Source organism: Synchiropus splendidus, chromosome 5 (assembly GCF_027744825.2).
Source record: "Synchiropus splendidus isolate RoL2022-P1 chromosome 5, RoL_Sspl_1.0, whole genome shotgun sequence".
Classification (NCBI taxonomy): domain Eukaryota; kingdom Metazoa; phylum Chordata; class Actinopteri; order Syngnathiformes; family Callionymidae; genus Synchiropus; species Synchiropus splendidus.
The window spans coordinates 31,570,790-31,591,926 of NC_071338.1; the positions used below are offsets into that span (position 1 = coordinate 31,570,790).

A 21,137-nucleotide genomic window follows, 5' to 3' on the forward strand; every position below is an offset into this window, starting at 1 on the left:
TGGGGAGCACATGTCTTCTCCCTGCTGCTGCGCGCATTCATGGCGTTCATTAAAAACAAAAGAGATCCATCACTCCACCTCAAACCCCTGTTTTATGATGCGTGTGGTGCGTTATTACGGCGCAGTAAAAGCGACTTTCGCCGGCTGAACACAGAGGGAGAGGGGTGTGTTACAATCACCGACAGCTTTTCAGGAGCAGCCAGCCACTGTCTGGTAACGCAGTCTCTCTCTCTCTCTCTCTCTCTCTGTGTGTGTGTGTGTGTGCGTGTGTCCGTGTGAGTGGAGCGGCGCGCACACACTCTCGCACCATTCGCTCGCAACATGGCGTTGAATCGCCGACAGACACGACGGCTCCGTCCGCTGCCTCATTGTTCAGGACTGTGCTGAGAAAGATCCGCGCACAGGGGCTTTTTACGCGCACCGGCGGGGACAATAGCGGATCCCAGGGACGAGATCGACTGCTTTGCCCAAGACCCAAGAGCTACATGGCGCTGGTGGAGAGCGCTACTTGGCTCTTCTGTCTGCTCTCTCTGCTCAGCGCGTCGTCCAAACAAGGTAAAGTGTGTCGGGCTTGTGCGTTCGCCGCACGCCGCCGGAGGATTCTGGTCCGGTCGGGACACTTCTGGCGGAGTTGGATCCGGCGTGTTTGTGTCTCCCCCCGCGCTCTGCGCCCCGTTATGGAGGTGGTGTTTTAAATGTGAACCCGCCGACCTCCGAGGGTCTGTTTGGAGAGCTCCGCCAATTCCCTCTCACACTTTGTTTAGTTCTCTTTCTCCCCGAGAATAAGAACTGTCTGACTCACTAATGCGAGGGGGGGACGATCGTAAAACGTGATGGCAGTTAAAGGTCCCGTATTATGGCCATTTAACTCAATTTAATGTGATATTTGCTCTGGAATTATCCGCTCATTTTGAGAATACGTGTGTGGAAGTTGGGGTTCAGGGGTGTCCCGGAGAGCTCAAGCCAAATATGTCACCTACGATGTGACTGCTGTTTTTTTCCAAGACTAATCTAAAGCATATTTATTCACGGAAACGAAGGAGAAGTTGCATAATTTCTGCTGGGAGGTTGGAGCTTAGGGGTCTCCAAGGTTTTCCTAATTTGAAGTCAGACTTGAGGGGTGTTTCATTCATCTGAAGCCCCCAGAGGAGCGTGCAGTTTACAGGGCTCCGGCAATTCATTCTTCAAGTCCGGATTGTTCCGTGTGACTTGGAATCACTGTCTCTGCCTGCGAAATGGAACTGGACAAGCCAGCCATCAGGAGAGCTGGGAGAGATATTCATACCCTGTTTCCTTTTTGAGTTGATGTTTCTCGATGAAGTTCATTGTTTTTGTAAAACAAGTGTGTTGGTATCATGTATTGTCAAGTTGTTACTGTTGTAATGTGATTATTTTCAGAATCAGAATCAGAAAAACGTTATTCATCCCAAGGGACATTATGTTCATCGTACTCTGTACTCGACATGTCACAATAAATTAAAAAGAAATCATATTATAAAGTGCAAAAACAAAGCTATACTAAAGAGCGTAGAAACCATGTGAACAATGTGCAAGAAAATGCAGTTCCTTCATTGTGATTTTTTCAGAGATGAATTGCACGGTTTTATTGCCACAGGAAGAAAGGACCTCCAGTGGCGCTCGGTCTTTGAGTTGGGTGGTGTCAGTCTGTTGGTCCATGTGCTTCTGTAGTGGACCAGGAGCTCATTAACTTCATTATTAGATTAGATTAGATTAGATTAGATTAGATTAGATGTCTTGTATTTGTCTCACAGTGTGGAAAGCAACTTGGATTAACAGATGCTACAGTTCCTGACTTCTTCCCTGACAAAGTTTTTCTCTGATATCATTGTAAATGAATCTTCATTTATTGACGGAGAGTTTAAAACTGGCCATCATGAGCAGGACCATGGAGTCGCAGTTTGTGGAGCGTAGACGATGGAAAAGTGTCCGTGGCAGGGCGTTTGGATGCAGTTGGTTCAGTTGTTGCGGTCAGAACCTGTGGTGCCCTCCAGGATTTTTCTCCGATGGGGGGTGGGGCTAGCGATGTGTCGGATTCTGATGACTGGAACCCACATGCGGAGTGCTTTGTACATCCTTCATGGTCCACCTTAAGGTCCTACCTTAAAAGTCAGACTCCAAATGCTGTGTGTATAGCGCCATCTAGCAAGGGATGCTGTTCCGCTCAGACAGATGACCTGAGGTAGCACAAGCCTGACAACTTGTCGGCTTCATCCACATGGAGATACAGTCCCATCCGGTCTTTCCATCCAAGTTCTAAAAAAGTGCTTGTGTACAAATGTTTCAGTTGTCCACACAGAGAAAACTGAACATGATGCAGTATACATTCCAGGCCTGTGGGGGGCGCTATAAAAGTATATCAACAAATGAAGAAGAAGCTTGAGCACAGTGCTACTTTAGCTCAACAACCTGAAACAGACTGTGGAGTCGCTCTGAACAGCGAGTGCTTCTCATGTTCTTCAGCAGTTTGAGCAGGTGAGTGGCCAACTGCTACTTCCTACGTCGAAACTAGAGCGAGCGCAATCTTTACTCAATACGTTTTTGTTTGGTTTTGGAAACTGTTTCCGGAAATATTCACGTGCTGAGTGTGTTCTTAACTGAGCACGTCGGTGTTCGTGATAGTTTGCGCCTCAATAAAACGAAACAGTCGCTGAAGGTTTTGCGTTGACATTTCCGCTAAGTTAAACGGCTCTTGCTGAATGGGAGCCACTCTCTTATTGTTTGGAAGTGACGACCTTCACAGAGATAGCTGAGACCAACCGGGCTGCGACATCATTTTCAGAAAAGTTCAGTGACTGAAGACGCTGGATCCGTGTGGATGAAGCAGCACAAATATGTTTGCGACACACACTGTCGCCATGTGGACAGGACCTCGATGTCAGGGAATAATGCATCCGACTTTATTTGTTGTTAATGACTAAAATACCTGACTCTCTATTCCCCGTGTTGATCGGCCATTAAGCGTGAGGACGGTTCAAGGTCACTCTGGTGACCATTTAATTAAAACTTGAATTCCAACATTTGATTCCGCCAGTGAATGGCCTTTTCATTTTCAACATTTCTCAGAAGAGGATCCTTGCGAAGAAAAACGGACTGTATTCACCAACATTTATGCAACTGTCCACTCAGTCCTGTCACTGTCTAGACTTGACTTGACTTGGAGTGACCCTATTTTCAGGGCTTCATTTCAGTTTCAGACTCTTAGCTATGTGGAATGTTTCATGTTTGGTGGAACTTCATTTCCAAAACTTAGTTCGGTCTGAGCACAAGCGGCTGTAAAAATGCTCAGCGTGCTAATGGTGCAGTGATTTGTAGGGGCAGTGGGGAGGAGGTGGAGGAGAAGCTGGAGAGGTGAAGGTGTGAGCTGGAGAGGAAAATGGGAGGGAGGGGGAAGAGCGGAGAGGAAGGGGGAGATGTGGTGGAAAGTTTTTGGGGTTGATGAAGGTGGTGAAGAAGAGAGTGCAGGGAGGGGGAGAGACGACTGTGACAAAGGCTGAACGTGAAGTTTATAGGGCACCGGTTGTTGGAGGAGAACTTTATGGCTGAGTGAAGTGTCAGTGCAGGTCGCAGAGGAAAAGCTAGATCGGCCCTGTATCTTGAGAGTCTGATCCCGTCCGATCTATCAAAAGATAGTAGGATCGGCAGCCGATACCGAGCCGGACGTGAAAGTTCATTTACTCGAGAACCAAAGCAACCAATGCAATGACCAAAAAGCAAAAGAAAAACGTGTAAATGTATCGCCAAGAAGAGCAAGTCAGGAATTGTCTAGCAATTGGCATCACAAAGCTGGGGAAAAATCTTCCTGCATGACAGTAGATGATTCAAACTTGGTGTGGGACATTGCTATTCAGTTTGTCTGCCTTTCTGTTGGTTGCCGAAAAAGAGTTTGAAGCCTGTTTCAGCGATGTTTTCTGGAAATCTTTGGTGGTGTGGACAACCATTTGGACCCACGAATCCCCTCGGGAGAGATAGCTGCTGCTCATGTTGGGCTGGTGAGGCTTCATGACTCAGCTTCAGAGCCCAGTAGGTGGCGCTGTCTCAGCGATCAGAGTGTGCCAAAATCATATGATATGCCAAATGCTCTCCTTGATAAATAAATGCAGGAACTGAGGTGGAAACCACAGGCAGGACCTGGTACTACTAGTACTTTTATAATATTCAACTATCATGTCAAAAACATCACTGAGATTCAAGTTAAACCAGAATGTGGCTGCAATATGAAGGGAGAGGAAACGCGGTACGGAATAATGGTCCCAGACAATGAGGGGTTGAAAGAGCGGCCGCAGCATTAGCATAACAAAGGCCTTCGCGGAACACCAGATTTAGGATTCCACTCTTTAAGGTTTTGAAGTGGATGACATTAAATTTCCTAATCTCTCTGTTCAAATTCTGCTCACAGAGGGTTTTATTTCGTCGACTGACAAGAGTCAGAGAAGGTGCTACCTGTCTATATCTTGCTAGCCCAATTAAAATTCAATCACTACTCGTTCACCCAAAAAATCAAAGTAATAACTGACAGGTAGATGAGTTGCAAGATCAGGTTCTAATGAGGCTGTTGCTTCCATTTCCTCCAAGCCTCCGGTTTTATCGCTCCAAATTGGAACGGTGGTGTTTGTTTCTGAGTGCCCTACATTCGCTCCTGAAACCCAAGACCCTGGCTTAGCAGAATTAAGTGGTAGAGGTTTTTTCAAAGGTCTCTGCGGACAGAAAGAATGGCATATTAAATTCCTCGCTGAGGCATTCCATCTTCACTGTAGCTTGGGAACATCTCTGGCCTCCTCTGTCAGAACTGTCAGAGACAGCAGGGGAAAGGAGTTTGGAAGGAGAAAGGATTCAAAGAAGTTACAGCCTGTAGCACTGTTGGACTTTTCATCATATCCAGAAGGGTTTATTTTGATTTCATGCCTGTAGAACTGTAAAAAAAAAAGAGTGTTAAAAGTAAGTGATGTGATAATGGCATTCAACATTAATGTAGGTGTTTGACTGTGTATAGTTTGGATGGACAACAAGCCAAAAAACACTGATATCATGTGATAAAAACTAGCATGAAAAACTGACTGAGACTTCGGAATAAGGGTCGACCAATATGCTGTTTTTAGGGCCGATACTGATATCTGGTGGCTTAGGAAAGCCAATAAAAAAGCCGATATTTGGCCAATATTCTGGGCCGATATTTGTTATCAGATTTGACTTTCCTGTTTAGAAAATCACCTTGTGGACGTATTAATTTGTCTGCAAACATTCAATGACTAAAACGGACAGTTGAGGTTAATGGCATCAATGCTCTGAGCTCAAAAATCCAACCTCTGTTATCTAGCTATCGAGTGGCATCCGACGATTTGGTGGCGAAGGAGAAGACGGAATTGAAGCCGTGGGTCATTTCTCGCATGAACTCTCAGGACGGAATCAAGCTGTACAAAAACTCCAAGGTGACTGCCACCTCACTTGAGCTGCTCTCTTATTCTCTGCAAAGATTCCATCCTCTCACAAGAGCTCTCGCCGAGGCTCTCCAGACCGACTGACCAGGGAGGAGACCAAAAACAAAGCTTCCATTCCAACGCTGCCCTCTGGTCCACGCCTCATCCATCATCATCATCGTGACTGATATTAAAGCCGTCACAACAAGAGCTTAAATAAGTTATAATGCCGTCATTAGAAGTCCTGCCGTGGCCTCGCTGCGCCAGGCGGCCATGTTTCCCAGTCCTCTGTGACACGCTGTGCGGAGCGAACCGCCGCCGCAATTATCGGGAATAAAGCAATCTTATGCACAAGGACTTGGCCATGCGGCTGACATTTCAAGTGCAGTAGAATAAAGGGAAGGCGCTCGAGTGCTTACGCACGTCCGTGCACCACCTTCCCCGGAGATGCACTGTAATTTCACCATATCGCTTCAGCCACTCACCGTTCAGTTATGCACTTAAGGGCTTTAAGCCGGAGGGATCGGGATATACAGCCCCTTGACTTGCACCTGATATAGTTGTGCAGAAGGTACCAGTTCATTTGGCATGCCCCGCAGGCTCCTGCCGAGACAGAGAATGGATTTGCACCCTGTCAGAATCCACTGACCCACAGGGGGCTGGTTGGAATCGGTGTTGAAGGCTTGTCCGCCACTGATAGAGGAGAGAAAGGTGATTGATTTGATTTGCAAGATTTATGACGGCAGGTTGGAATCCCGATCGATGAGTCGTCTAGTGTTCATTTATGAAATGTTATGCGGGTGAGCGACACGGCAACAACATTATGACCACAAGATGGAGGGCCTTTGAGTTTGTCACCCGCCCGAACAGGGGTCCCCTCTCTCACCCCGTAATGGGTCTCAGAACTGGACCATGTCTAGATATATATATATATATATATATATATATATATATATATATAGTCCACCTCCTTTAACATTGCAGTTTCCACTTCCGATAATGGACGGGGTCAGCGTGGCCATCCAGACTGCAAAACACCTACACAACAAACAGCTTGTTATTGCACCTTTCAGACTAAACTGAAACACTACGTCATCTGTTGGGTCTGTATGTGAGACTCACCACCCTTGAACTTACCTTTACTTTAGTGCTTTTAAAGCTATAACCACTTCAGCTAAGCTTCCTGCTTGAGCCTAATAAAAACTTTTACTGATGACTTCTAGTTCCAAAGACAAGTGCATTGATCCGCAGGCGAGTGATTCAAAATAAGTTAACATCTCAAACGCGAAGGACTACTGCAGTTAAACTGTGTTGTTAGACCTTCAGACCAACAGCAGTAGAGCCTTGAAGTAGAAACACCGTGTCTTTGTCATGGCCAGCTTTTGTTTGTGAGCAAAATAATACGTGTAGCGGGATAGCATGAGTGTGTTTGCATAAATCATGTTTTAGAAATGAACTTCATTGCATCACCGTAGAAAAGGGAAAGTAGATGTTGTTTCATTGTCAAACAGTAACTAACTTTCCACAGCAACTGTGTCAGCCCCTTCTTTATGGGAGGAAACAGCATCTCCAGCTCCACCCGTCTTTTAGCACACTGGCGACATCTGTGTGTTTGTATAGGAGGATGGATGTGATGGATGAATGCATAGATAGATGGATGGATGGTTGGAATACTCAGGCATAAGAAAAACCTGTCCTTGAAGCTAAGTAAACCGGAAAGATGCATGATGGATGGATGGACAAATGGAAGCATGGATGGATGGATGGATGGATGAAGGGAGGATGGATGTGATGGATGAATGCATAGATAGATGGATGGATGGTTGGAATACTCTGGCATAAGAAAAACCTGTCCTTGAAGCTAAGTAAACCGGAAAGATACATGATGGATGGATGGACAAATGGAAGCATGGATGGATGGATGGATGGATGAAGGGAGGATGGATGTGATGGATGAATGCATAGATAGATGGATGGATGGTTGGAATACTCAGGCATAAGTAAAACCTGTCCTTGAAGCTAAGTAAACCGGAAAGATACATGATGGATGGATGGACAAATGGAAGCATGGATGGATGGATGGATGGAGTGAAAGATGGATAATGGATGGATGGATGGATGGATGGATGGAATGATCAGGCATCATGAAAACCTGACTCTGAAGCCTACTAAAGTGGAATCAATGATGGTGGATGGACGGATATTTTATGTTCATTTGCACACATTAGTCTACACTTAGTGAAGGGCACCTCACATAGGAAGCACACAGCCCCCCCTCCCCCAGCCACGTAGCCCACTCCTCTACCACACATGCACCTACAAATTAACACATTAGGATCAGCACTAAATCCACCACATGAATCAATATTAAAGCAGTAAATAATCCACATTTAATGCATCAAAGTTCATGTAATAATTCAAGGGAAATGAATAAAAATGTCCGAACTGACTGTAAAGTTAATGCGAGCCGGAGTGAAATTCCTGCACTCTGGATCCGCTCCAGAGTTTAATTGCTTCCATTTTGCACCTCACGTTTCCCCCTGGAGTAATTCATCCGACACACAGAGCAGATTCGTACATGACGTGTTTGCTTGCTGGATAACAAAACAACCTGAGGAAAACTCCGAAAGGAAGAGCTCCGTGAACAACGCTTGGCTCCGGCGAGTGATCGTGTTGGAGAGCTAACAGCCCAGTTGCCGTCCGTGACATGTGTGAGTGTTGTTTTGTGTTGACGGGGTTGAGAAATTGGAGCGGGTGAAAATGCGCCGGTTGTTGTGGGAACTAATGCAAGGAAGCGGGGGCTGGGGGATTCTGGGACAGGGATGAATAAGTGGGTGCCGGCGGAGGCCAAGGGCCACGACCGCAGCCACCAGACAAAAAAGCCTGTTTGGTCTTCCATTACGAAGCACCGCTACACTTTACACACCAGAAACAAACACAATATAACTGGTCTGATTATGATCAGCCAGACGACGCTTCCCTCCAGATAACAGGCTGGAAAATGAGATTTATTCATTTCCATTTGTAATTGCAGGTCCTTTAGTTGAGTGTGGAATTAGTCTGGAAGCAGTTTCTGAATTCAAAATTTGGCCAGTAAATCTGCTTGTCATAGAATGCCGACATCATACAGCAGTTCAGACAGCGGCACAATGGAAGGAAATGATCATGGAATTCATCATGGGTTTGTCAGCAGCCTGTTGTTGTTGATGGTGCACGGCAGTTTGAAGGCATCTAACAACTTCATTCATGTCGTGCCAATGCCTACGTGTGGGAAGAGCGTCAACAGATGAGCGTTGCAACTGTTTTCAACCATTTTGTTCCACGACTCACACTGGCAACATCTGTATGTTTATGTTCAGGCAGCAGGAAAACCTGACTTAGAAGCTAAATAAACTGGTAAAATGGATGGACGGACGGACGGACGGAATGGTCAGGCATCATGAAAACATGACTCACAAGCTAAATAAACTGGTAATATGCATTGATGGATGAATGGATGGAATGATCAAGCATCATGTAAACCTGACTTAGAAGCTACATAAACTGGTAATATGGATGGACAGATTGATGGATGGAAGGATGGATGGAAGAATGGATGGAAGAATGGGTGGATGGATGGATGGATGGATGGAATGGTCAGGCATCATGAAAACCTGACGTAAAAGCTACATAAACTGGTAATATGGATGGACGGACTGATGGTTGGAATGATGGATGGATGAATGGATGGATGGATGGATGGATGGATTAATGGGTGGATGGAATGATCAAGCATCATGTAAACCTGACTTAGAAGCTACATAAACTGGTAATATGGATGGACGAATGGGTGGATGGTTGGAATGATGGATGGGTGGATGGATGGATGGATGGATGGAATGGTCAGGCATCATGAAAACCTGACTTAGAAGCTAAATAAACTGGTAATATGGATGGGTGGATGAATTGGTGGATGGATGGATTGATGGATGGATGGATGGATGGATTGATGGATGGATGGATGGATGGATTGATGGATGGACGAATGGGTGGATGAATGGATTGATGGATGGATGAATGGGTGGATGGAATGGTCAGGCATCATGAAAACCTGAAGCTAAATAAACTGGTAATATGGATGGGTGGATGGATGGATGAATTGGTGGATGGAAAGATGGATTAATGGGTGGATGGAATGATCAAGCATCATCTAAACCTGACTTAGAAGCTACATATACTGGTAATATGGATGGACGGATTGATGGAGGGAAGGATGGATGGATGGATGGGTGGATGGTTGGAATGATGGATGGATGAATGGATGGAATGGTCAGGCATCATGGAAACCTGACTTTGATGCTAAATAAACTGGTAATATGAACGGATGGATGGATGGAATGATCGGGCAACATGAAAACCTGACATTTGAGCTAAATAAACCAAAAGATTGATGGATGGATGTGTAGATGGATGGGTGGATAGAATGTTTTGGCATCATGAGCACCCGACTTTGATGCTCAGTAAACTGGAAAAGATGATGATGGTGGATGGATAGATATTTTACCTTTCACCTCTCCATGATGATGTGAGCTGGGACTCTTGTTGTTGATAGTGCAGGCCAGTTTGTAGGCCATTGGCACAACGTCATTCATGTTGTGAGAAGAGGTGTCAACAAGGTGAGAAGAGCGTCAACAGATGAGTGTTGCAACTGGTGTTTTTGACCATTTCCTTACACAACCAGAAAAGGGTGGATTGCTCTCTCCGTGTAAGGAATGAGTCCTTGCCTCAAGTGCAGAAGCTTAAGTATCTTGGGATCTTGTTCTCGAGTGGAGGGGTGAGGGAGTTGGAGACTGGTGGGTGAATCGGCGCAGCAGGGGCGGCATTGCAGTCACTCTACCACACTGTTGTGTGTAAGAGAGAGCTGAGCCAAAAGGCAAAGCTCTCTATTTACCAGTCAGTCTTCATCCTGACCCTCACCTATGGTCAGCGGGTGAAATGGGTTTCTCCGACAGGTGGCAGGCGTCTCCCTTAGAGACAGTGTGAGGAGTTATGTCACTTGGAAGATACTTGGAGTAGAGCTGCTGCTTCTCCATGTTGAAAGGAGTCAGTTGAGATGGTTTGGGCGTCTCATGAGGACGCCCCCTGCAGGCCTCTCTTTGGTGGTGCTTCAGGAGACCGAGAGGTCGACCCAGGACCAGGTGGAGGGATGAGATCTCTTCACTGGAACATCTCAGGATCCCCCATTCATAGTTGGTGGATGTTGCCTAGGAGAAGAATGTTTGGAGCTCCCTGTTGAAGCTGCTGCCCCCGCGACCCGCGATGGATGGCTGGACTCTGTCGACCAAAGCTTGTCACTTCTGACAACCTCAGATGGTCAGACGCTCCTTTTTGCCGTCCTGGGACTGAACTCTGTGGGAAGAGAACGTGTGGGTTTACTTTCATGTCTCATCGCCACTTGTTCCTCTCTGTCTCCAAGGACTCGAGTAGGTGATCGTGGTCAAATCCCATCCTGATTTACAGTGCTGCCTCACGCAGCCCTGAGAACCTTGAATTGCATTCAGTCACACTGGGATTTCATCAGGAGTGGTCTTGGAGTTGCGCCCTCAGTAGGCGGCCGGCTGCTCTGCTGTGTTGAGTCGATAATAAAATTCTCTCTGCGTCCCACCTGGTTCTTAATCAGATGCTCTTTACACAGCCAGAGACCACGGAGAGATAAAGTCCACAACATTATCCCCGTTCCAACTAGATGTTGTGATTTATTCTCTTCCTTTATCTTATTATTCGTATTATTCTTATTATTATTCATATTATTCTTATTATTATGATTATTATCTTATTATTATTATGATTATTATTATTGTTGTTGTTGTTGTCAATATACATATATTTCATTATATAAAATACATTTTATTTCTTTATATTATTATTATTATTATTATTATTATTATTACTACTACTACTACTAATAATAATAATAATGTATCCATTTTTGTCATTTTCCTTTTTGTTGACTGCATATGATCGATGGTACAAACATTTGAAAAAAAAAAAAAAAAACAACTTTAAAATATATTTTTTATTTTTTATTTTTTAAAAATATTTTTAAAATCATCGTTATTCGAAGGAACAACACATTTCTACAACATTTTGTGGTGATGCTAATGATGTCTAAGGTTTGACCATACTTTGCCAGCACTTGCTGATGCTGTGCTCAGTTGAACGAAACCAGAACAACCAAGGGACGCAACATTGTTCAGGATTTTGCAATAGATGTTCACCAAGGCTTGTTACACTGATACAGTGACTGCACTGTGATGCTTCATGTGCCGTAAACAGAGCACACATCTGGAAATAACTACCACCAATGAGATCATATTTTTCGAATGTTTAGAATTGTACCAACAATTGTGACTTATCATAACCGCCACACTGCTCTGCTTCTATGACCGTTCTCATGCGCACTTATTTTAGCGACAGTGAACGGTAACTTAAAATAACTGAAATAGCTCAGCAGGTTTCATCTCTCTTCCACTTTCCTCTTTGTTGCTTCCCTCCAGATAACAAGAGCCAAACTCCTTTGAATAGCTTACGGTGTCTTTTACAGGCCATTATTTTACAGCTCCTCTCACAGTTTGGGATCTTTGCTGCGTCGGCGCTATTTCCAAAGGCCGCCGCCGCTTCTGTGTTGTCGTACAAACAGCTCTAAACCCAATGCACCGAGCAGCCGCTCGGTAATGTGTCCATCTCCTGAGACCGATGTCCGAGCCGGTGAGATGGATGCGCCGGCGGAGAATGGCTCATTACACATTAGCGGTAAATGAAGCTTCTGTATGTGCTGGTGTTCACTGAGGTACGTGCACTGGCTGTGTGGGTGTGTCGGCTGCGATTTGTGAGCGCATCCTCGCCCCCTCCCCAAAGGCTCGCTGCTAAATTAGGATGCGTATTATTTAAAGAAGCCCCGGGCTGGGTTACAGACAGATTTTATTTGTCTAGTGAGTGTGGATTTTTATGCTGCCCGGTGAGCACTCTGTTCTCCAGCCAGAGAGGAAGCACGCGAGCGGCTCCATGCAGTCGGGGCGCGACTAAAGCTCCATCTAGTCCATTTACCAGGGGAGATGAGTTTGAAAAATGTCCTCCCTTGGGATGTTCCAAGGAACGTCTCGTATTAAGAAGTGGACTGCTAATGTTTACAAAGAGATGGACCGAGCTGATACAGTGATTTCGCCGTGTTATACAGACAGTTGTTGCTTGCATCCAGTGTGTTGAAGCAGCTTTCTCGATATAGTGTAGAAGAGTAGAAGAGAGTACCTGCTTCAGTCACCTGTCACACTCTTGTGAGGGAATACAACAGGGGTCACCAACATGGTGGCCACTGGCCTTTAAGAAAAAAAATATTATTATTATTATTATTATTATCAGGTAATAACCATCTTATTATGTTGGATTTTTTTTTCTTTTTTTGTGAGAATAATTCATCATGAAAACCTAGCAATGAGACAGGTATTTGGGAGGAATATCATTGATCATTCATTGTATATCATGATTTCAGAAGCGTATACTGAACCCATGGTAGCTCTTCAGGTCACTCTGTGCCCAGCTCGCGGTTGCGAAAAGGTTGGTGACGACCTGTACAGTGTACAGTCATTCCAGAACCAGGCTTGAGGTGTAAGAGCTCACGGTGTCCCGGGTCTGCCCTGAGGCCTCCTCCAAGTGGTCGGCACCGCCTTGCATGGGACCAGTGCCATTTCTGCCGAGGCTCGATTCTTAAACCGAGATCACACGAAGATGGATGGATTAATGAATAAAAATGGCCGTTCAAATCCAAATATTTTAGAGCAGACTGGGTCATCTACTGGACACTGTTTCTTGAAGCCTCATGGGCCCAAAAATACACTTTCCAACCTTGTTTTGCAGTTGGCACACTGTGGGCATTGAAAGGGAGCATTTGGTTTGTTCTTTATTTGATCACTTTTCATCACCTGCGTTTTATTTTTAAACAAGTCTGGTCCCACTTTGCTTTTCATCACCATCAGTCACGTGGTGATCACTCGCTCCTTGACTAGTTTGGGATACCAACCATGTAGCCATTGAACTACCTCAGCACAGAGAACAAAGACACTACGGAGGATGCTGATGCTGTATGGTTTTACACTGCAAAACAACACACGAAAACACGTGAATAAAACTAAAATAGAATGTACAGAGTGGAATGAGAAAATGCATTGACTAGATTTACACCATTAAAACATGTAGAGACTTAAAAACAAGTCTAAAAACCATGAAGGTAAAATCACTGAAAAGAACAGCTTGGTGCTTAGATGAAAGCTAAAACTGAGATGAAGGCATGAACATAGATGCACATACGAATCCAGAAAATTCTCTTTCTTCATCTGCACTCATCTACATTTCAATCTCATTCTCCATTATTGCCACACTGGACAAGACCAGGAGACACTTGAAGTCAATCCCAGCCAAGGGTGGACCATCTGAGAACCATGGTCTCTGAATAAGGAAACCTGCCACTGTGGTTGTGTTCTAGTGGGTTCAGTATCTACACAACTTAAAGTATGCATTACCTTGTAATTACTAAGCATCTAGAAATGACTAAAAAAAAACACACATTTTCACTTCAAGATACGTCTCTGCCACCCTGTCTTCAAGCTGTTTCAACCCTGTATTACTCATGATGTCGGTGCTTTCCCGGGTCTGTTGACTCACACAAGTGGGCCTGGCACTTGACACGGCCATGTGGAGGCCCCATGCTGCTGGGAGGCCCTGTGTAGTGCGACTCAGCTCTGTGATTGGACGCGCAGAGGTCGGGATGAATGAGCACTGTACATAGAGCAGGAGGCACGAGAGATGGAATGTTACGGCCCCTCACTTGGTTACCCGCTCCACTCACTTTACGCTGCGCGATCACAAGAGCCACATGCTTGTCTCCGCGCTGTGTTTTTCTGCGCGCTCTCTGTGAGGGACTAGTTCATGAGTGGCATAAATGAGCTATTTGTTATTGTCTATTTATGGAAGTGTTTGTACTCTGTGTCTCTTATTTTACTGCCGCACAAGTTAAAAGCCACTTTTGTGTGGAAAAAGTCTTGAATTGAAACAGACGCTGTCGTCTCTAACAGGCCTGTCATGCTGACACTTTTCTCAGGTGATATATTTGTTGAAATCATACGACTTCCCTATTATGCAGCTTTATGCGTTTTACCCTTATGACATCAAAGTCAATATTGACAAATGTTCTACAAAACTGTATAAACACTAACAACTCGCTAGGGGGATAAAAAAGCAGATATTTTTTACAGCCCACCTGATGCTAGGGGGCGCAATGTTGGTGACCCCCAGAACTAAACAACGATCTTCATTTTAGGGCTGAACTCCAGTGACCGGCTCATGAAGCTTCATGAAACAGTGTTGTCATTTCCAGAGTCCACTAGATGGCACTCTGAAATGTTTGCATTTGAAGAGCCATTTCAGTGAAACCTCACATCACTTTTTAACCAAGAGCGCCTCCTATTGAGCCCTGAATATGAAGACACTGTTTCATGAAGCCTCATCAAGCCATCACGACTGAACAGCACCGATAAGTTGCACAAAACTGGCTAAAGCAACATTTAATAATCAACGAGGTTCGCTTTCACTTTCCATTGCTGCTCTCGAGCTTCCCATCCCCTGGTGTCATAAACCTTTTCTTCAGTAGACGTTTTCCCGTCGCAGGGGAAATTTAAGACTAAAGCCATGAGACATGTTGGTGATAATTAGCTTGCAGTCGCGGCTACAGTGAGACGAGTGAAATGCAATTCCAGGCAGTACAGTCAGGAATCCCTGGGGTCCATGAATAAATAAATAGACAAATAAACATAAATAAATGAAGAAAACGCTCCATGGTTTGTAACCACAAAACTAAAGTAGCAGGATGTTTGACAAAGAAACAAAAAACAAAACAGAGAGTGAGGTAAAGCAGATGAAAGGATCAAAAGGAAAACCACAAGAGAACAACAGAGTGATGGCCATTTCCCGTCTGCCCTGACTCACTTTTGATGCTTCGTGAAACAGTGTCCTCATTTTCAGAGCCACTAGATGTCACTTTTTGCTCTAAAATCTTTGGATTTAAACAGCCATTTTAATGAAACCTCACATCATTTTTAAACCCACACAGCGCCACCTACTGAGCTCTGAGAGTGACGACACTGTTTCATGAAGCCTCATCTCTGTATCTCTAGAAAAGACAATAGCCAAGTCAACAAAATAAAACTGCAGCCAGAGTGAGTCAGGACATCAGCGTTTGTGAGAACATGGAGTGTCGAACCGAAACCGTTGGGTTTGTGGATCAAAGCAAGTGTTGCACAGCTGGCAGTTGCTCAGAATGATAATGACTTCTTGCCTCGGTGGCTTGCCGTATTCCCTTCATGCAACATGATGACTCAGTACTTGCTCCTAGTAGCTTCATGTGACAGCCTTGATGGATTATTTCTATTACAGGGATGTACAGCGTAATGTGTAACCTTTCACGTACATGGCTGCTGCCTCAGAACTTCTTGACTTTAATTGACCTAAATGTTTTGTTTGTTCTGTGGGAGGAAACCAGAGCACAAACTCTCCGGTGTAATTGTATGGACTTGATTCCCAGACTGGGAAGCCAGAAGTTGCTTCTGCCACCCGACTATTCGACACATATTCAGGTCATGTTGGTGACAGATTCTCCAGAGACGCCCCTTTCCCAGGCCTGTACAGCCGAGGCCTTCTGGCTGGGGTCTACGCCTTTGTTGTGAGCCCAGACTGACATCTGCAGACATCCAATGGGAGACGACTTGGTCGCGATCGAACAAGATGCCCACACACTTGAACTGACTTCTTACATTTCTGACTCTTTTCGGGGTCTCTGGAGTCTCGTAGGAGACAACAACTTCATTCCATTTTTACAGATGTGCAATAAATTGTGACACACTTTCTGTACAAATATACAAAATGAATGTTGGTCCGTCACACAGCAGCACTGAGTTTCTTGAGTTCATTCCACGATACAATTCAGACAGGTGAAGCTCTCAAACTAGGGTCTGTAGGTACTGTAGGCTTCGTACCCAGCTGGCAAGATGAGCTCAAAACCAAAAGAGCATTCATGTAGATATGTTACCGTACGAATAGTAGTTTTTAAAAAATCTTTTCTAATACAGTTTCTATGTTAGTACCACTTTTTGTTTGTTTTCTGTTTTACTTGCACCGAAAAGGTTATGTTTTCGATGGTGTCGGTTTGTCTGTTTGTCTGCGATCAAATAAAAGTTTTGGGTTCTACCGCATTGAGAGAGAGGAACACGTTTTATTTTTTGCTGTTTTTTCTTCTTGCAGTATTTAGCTATAAATCACATTTCCACCCATGAGTTGCATTTGACTCACTATTATTATTAATAATAATGATAAATGAATGACACCTCATAATTTTCATCATAGCATTTCGTAGTGATGGCCTCATGAGGCTTCATGAAACAGTGTCCTCATATTCAGAGCCCAATAGGTGGCGCTGTTGGTTTAAAAATGATGAGGCTTCATTGAATCAGCTGTTCAAATCCAAACATTTCAGAGCAGAAAATGAGGGCACTGTTTCATGAAGCCTCTCTCGTTAGACCATAAAATCAAAATGTATTCATCACTAAATTCACATCACTTCTCAACTTGTCATTTTCAACCCATTTGTCGGGTGAATCTCATTTTCAGAAAACCCTGGTGAAGGTCATGAAACCGATCCAGGATCTGAGCGATGCCACTCAGTTCCTCTGTGTTGGGCGGAAAACAGCTGGAGTGAGTCACTACAGATGCGGCAGCTGTTCACATACTTCAGTGAATTGACTCGGAGAATCAGAGCCGCCTGTCGCGGCGTTGCTTAAGCGCCAGTCGTGTAAAGGAGCAGAACAGAAGTCAAAACAAGGCTCGGTATCAGGACGACAGATCCAAGTATGCGAGCGCAACAGCTGAATATTCTGTTAGGTGAAACACATCGGGAGGAAACGGTCGCTCAGTACAAACTGTTTTCCTCTTGATGAGTTTTGTTTTGTAGTTTAGTCAAGCGCTTAACTCACTGTATTAAATGTCGAATAAAATGTAGACGGAACTGTTCTCAAACCGCAGTTTTGAAAGCAATTTTGAAAATCTAGCTTGACAGAAGACACGTCCGACACGTCCTTCATCATCTCTACGCTTTAATATTGCGATACCCACAGTTGTAATAAGAGGATTTAGTTTATATCATGAATTATAGGCTAAACCTAAGGAACTTAAAGTTATATTTTTGGCCTTCAAAAGAGTTTCTGAAAGAAGGTGCAAACTACACCGGCGTCATTGCCTTGCTGTTGGCACATGTTCGTGGAGCTCAAGCTCGACAAGTTTGAGAGGAAGTTCAAATTTAAATGGAAATGGAAGGCACCAGGGTGAAGGTGAAAGTGGAGTGATGTTGTCTGTTAAAACCACATTGAATGTAAGGGTGTGCATTAAGTCAAACCGACTCCATTAGTATGTAATGTTTTTCTTTTGCTATATATATTCTGAGTCGAATATCGCCACTAATGGATATAGTTTTACTTCATGCATTTTTTTTCTTTTTTCGTTTCTTTTTCTTTTTCACAAAGACAGCGACCCCAACAGGTCACGCTGAATCACCAAAATTGATACGTACAAATGAAGCGTACAGTGACAAAGTAAAAAAGCCCTTGACTTCTAAATCCCAAGAAACCGTGAATGAAAAGCTTAAAAAAAAAACAAACCTCCAGATATGACTCTTGCATGAAGCCATGCTGCAACTGCCAGTCCTCCGTTTGCCTCTTGAGAGTCAATCAGAGCGCCACCTGTCCACTCATCCTCCACTTCAGGGTCGAGTGCATAATCATGGCGTCCCGTCCTCTTTCTCCTCGCGACTGTTGAAGGCTGCAGACACACAACCGGAGTCTGGGTCATGAAAAGATCTCGTCAGAAAGTGTGGGTTATCACGGCGACGAGGGCTTAATAACGCCTCCTCGACTCCCCGCTCTTTAAGGTGCGCCAATCTTGGCTGTATTGTCCGGGCGGCGCTCGCTCGTCTGGGGATGTGTTTCCATTACGTCCTGGTTATTATCGCGGCAGGAGACGGAGGAGCGCACCATCAGATAACGCTCTGGTGGAAGTGGGTCTGCTATGGTCACGTGTTCCCAGTTGAAGCTGCTCTTTTCAACCTTTATTCTCAAGCCAACTGTGAAAAACTAAATAGATAAGTGCCAATAAACCAACTGTCCTCTGTCAAACCTTTACTGGGTTTCTTCTTCCATCTCCAGCTTCCTTGGTCCACCACCTTCTCCTTCTCCTCCCCCTCTCTTTCACACCCATTTTCTGTCTTCCAGGATTCAACAACAAACTCAAAGGGGACCTATTGTGCTCTTCTGTGTTCCAAGTTATCCACTTGGAAAACAACCAATATGGCGGCCGCACAAAATGCTCAGTTTTGCTGATTCCTTTTGTTGACAGATCTGATGACATGAGCCGTACTGACGTCACAAAAGTTTGTGAATGTAAAGTCATGGGGCAACTTTTAAGATAAATTATTTATTTATTTATTTTTATGGCTCTGTGGGGGAACCTTCGCTAAAATCTTCCTGCGACGGAAGTGGAGTGGCTTATGTTTGTTTTTCAAGACAGGCTGTAGCCGGGTGATACAAGGGTCTTCATATACAACAACTACATTTCAGGGCTGAAAGTTCCATGAATGTTTCGCATCAAAACTTAGGCTCAATCGCGGAGCTCTTCCAAGGATTCGTCCTGGAATCTCATCATGACGTCTGGAATGTGCCAAAATGTCGATACTAAAATCAATTTTAGTAACAGATAACTTCAACAAATATAAAACAAAAGACTTACTCTGACTCTCGGTCCAAGTCCAGATCAAACACATACACAAGTTGCAAGCTGTTGGTTCGGCAACTGAGGGAACTTTGTCGTAACAAATGAACAAAAAGCCACAATTTATTGTGGGTAAACCTGTCAGGAGTGTGCTGTGAAACACACCACAAACATGACAAACTCTATTCATCAAAAATGTACTTTAATATTTTTGGGTAAGGATTTTGTAGAAAACTCCTTTTTTAATTTTTTTTTGTTGACTGGACCAATAAACAGTCGAGTTGTCTCCGGCAACACTGCAATGTGTCTGATCACAGAGTTGTTAGTAGCATACAGATATGTTGTAAACAGTTTATATATTCAATATAATTTTGAAAATGTATTTATATGCTGAATATGTGCTGTGTCCTTTGTGAAATGGTCACGTCGTGGTGCCCCAGGAACCACAGCCATTTCTCCCCTTAATGTGGATTGTGTTTAGGGAATGATGGGAATAATAAAGTCAGTTTATCAGTTAATAAATCTATTAAGCTTTATCAATATAGCATCTTTCAGAATAAGTTAGTGATGTCTTAGCCCCGCCTGCCTGGCCTCTGCCAACAACAATGGTGACCAAATGATGCTCACATTTTCTAAGTACAGCAAAATAACTCGCTTATTTCCAGTGGAACATAAACAATTATTGTAAGATGTTTTGTCTGTATTCACTGCTGCACCACACAGTTCTCCATCTAGAGCCGACACGAGTGACTTTTGCCGTGTTCTATCCTGTTCACTGGCTGCTGCAGTGTTGTCGTCTAATGGCGTGTTAGTTTTCTCTCAACTCTCCCTGCTATTCCTCAAAAAGAACCTTTAAAGTTCATTTTTTCTGCGGCGATCAATTCGCCGCTGACACTGAGGGTAGATGATGTTTCACTTTAGCTGCTCCTTCACATTCTTCTTCTCCTTCTCATTCGATTTGAGAGACTTTTTCTCTGAGCCGCAAGGTCAATATTAGAATTGTGACAGAGGAATGTTGTCGCTTCCCACAGAAGAAAGCCTCTTAGCGGATATGGAGTCTGATATTAGAGCGTGTTTTCTAGTTTGTTGTGACGGATTAACACCACTATTGAATCAGTGATGCCCATTTTTTTTTAAATTCTCCCTATTTTCCTCGTAGCGTCTGTTGAAATTGTTTTTTTTTAGGACTGAAAATTGTCCCTGTTTTCACTCTGTCACCTCACAAGTAAAAATGATTTTGCCACTTCTAAATAAGTGCATTGTTTGGGGAGCGCTGACGCCGATGAAGAGAGTGATACATCACGGCGAAGTGCCACTCGATGGAAGGTTTCACGGCTTCAGTCGTCCGCGTTCAGGGAAAGCTACGTCCCTCTTGGCGCGGCGCCACAGCAATCTATTCACTCAGAGCACACGGACAACGCCGTATCCCAGAATGCTCTCTGTCCTCTCCGGGCTGCTCACACTCACATGCAGTCAGATAGAGAAATGGCCACTTTACTCGTCTGCCGTCTCACCACGCTGTCCTCAGGAGACACCGAGACTCATGCCGGGCCTCCAGGCTCGCGGGGTGTGCGGTTTTCAGTGAGCAGATATGTGTGCGGACACTTATACTGGGTATGACGTAAAGCTTCTGGCATGCAACCCTCTGTGTGTGTGAATATTAAATGTTGAATGCCTGACTCTCGGCCAAATCCTAAAATATGTGATGCTGTTGGCTCCGGCGGGTTATTGATCGATGAGGTTTTGTTTCCAAAATGTACTTAAATAAAACAACAGGTTGGCTGTGCGGCGGTCATGTGATTCCTCACAGTAGCAGAAGTAGTGTAATGACTGTACATCCAGTCAAAGTTGACAGAACAA

At 44.4% G+C, this 21,137-nt stretch overlaps 1 protein-coding gene across 2 annotated transcripts in view; it reads left to right on the forward strand.

The window, feature by feature from the left end:
* The first annotated feature begins 316 nt into the window (after positions 1-316).
* The window catches only part of igdcc4 (immunoglobulin superfamily, DCC subclass, member 4), a 71,504-nt gene continuing 50,683 nt past the window's right edge, over positions 317-21,137 (forward strand). For both annotated transcript variants that reach the window (XM_053864823.1, XM_053864824.1), the window contains exon 1: positions 317-555. In XM_053864823.1, the coding sequence (XP_053720798.1) occupies positions 486-555 (70 nt within the window). In that variant the 5' untranslated portion in view covers positions 317-485. The remainder of the gene's footprint in view (positions 556-21,137) is intronic.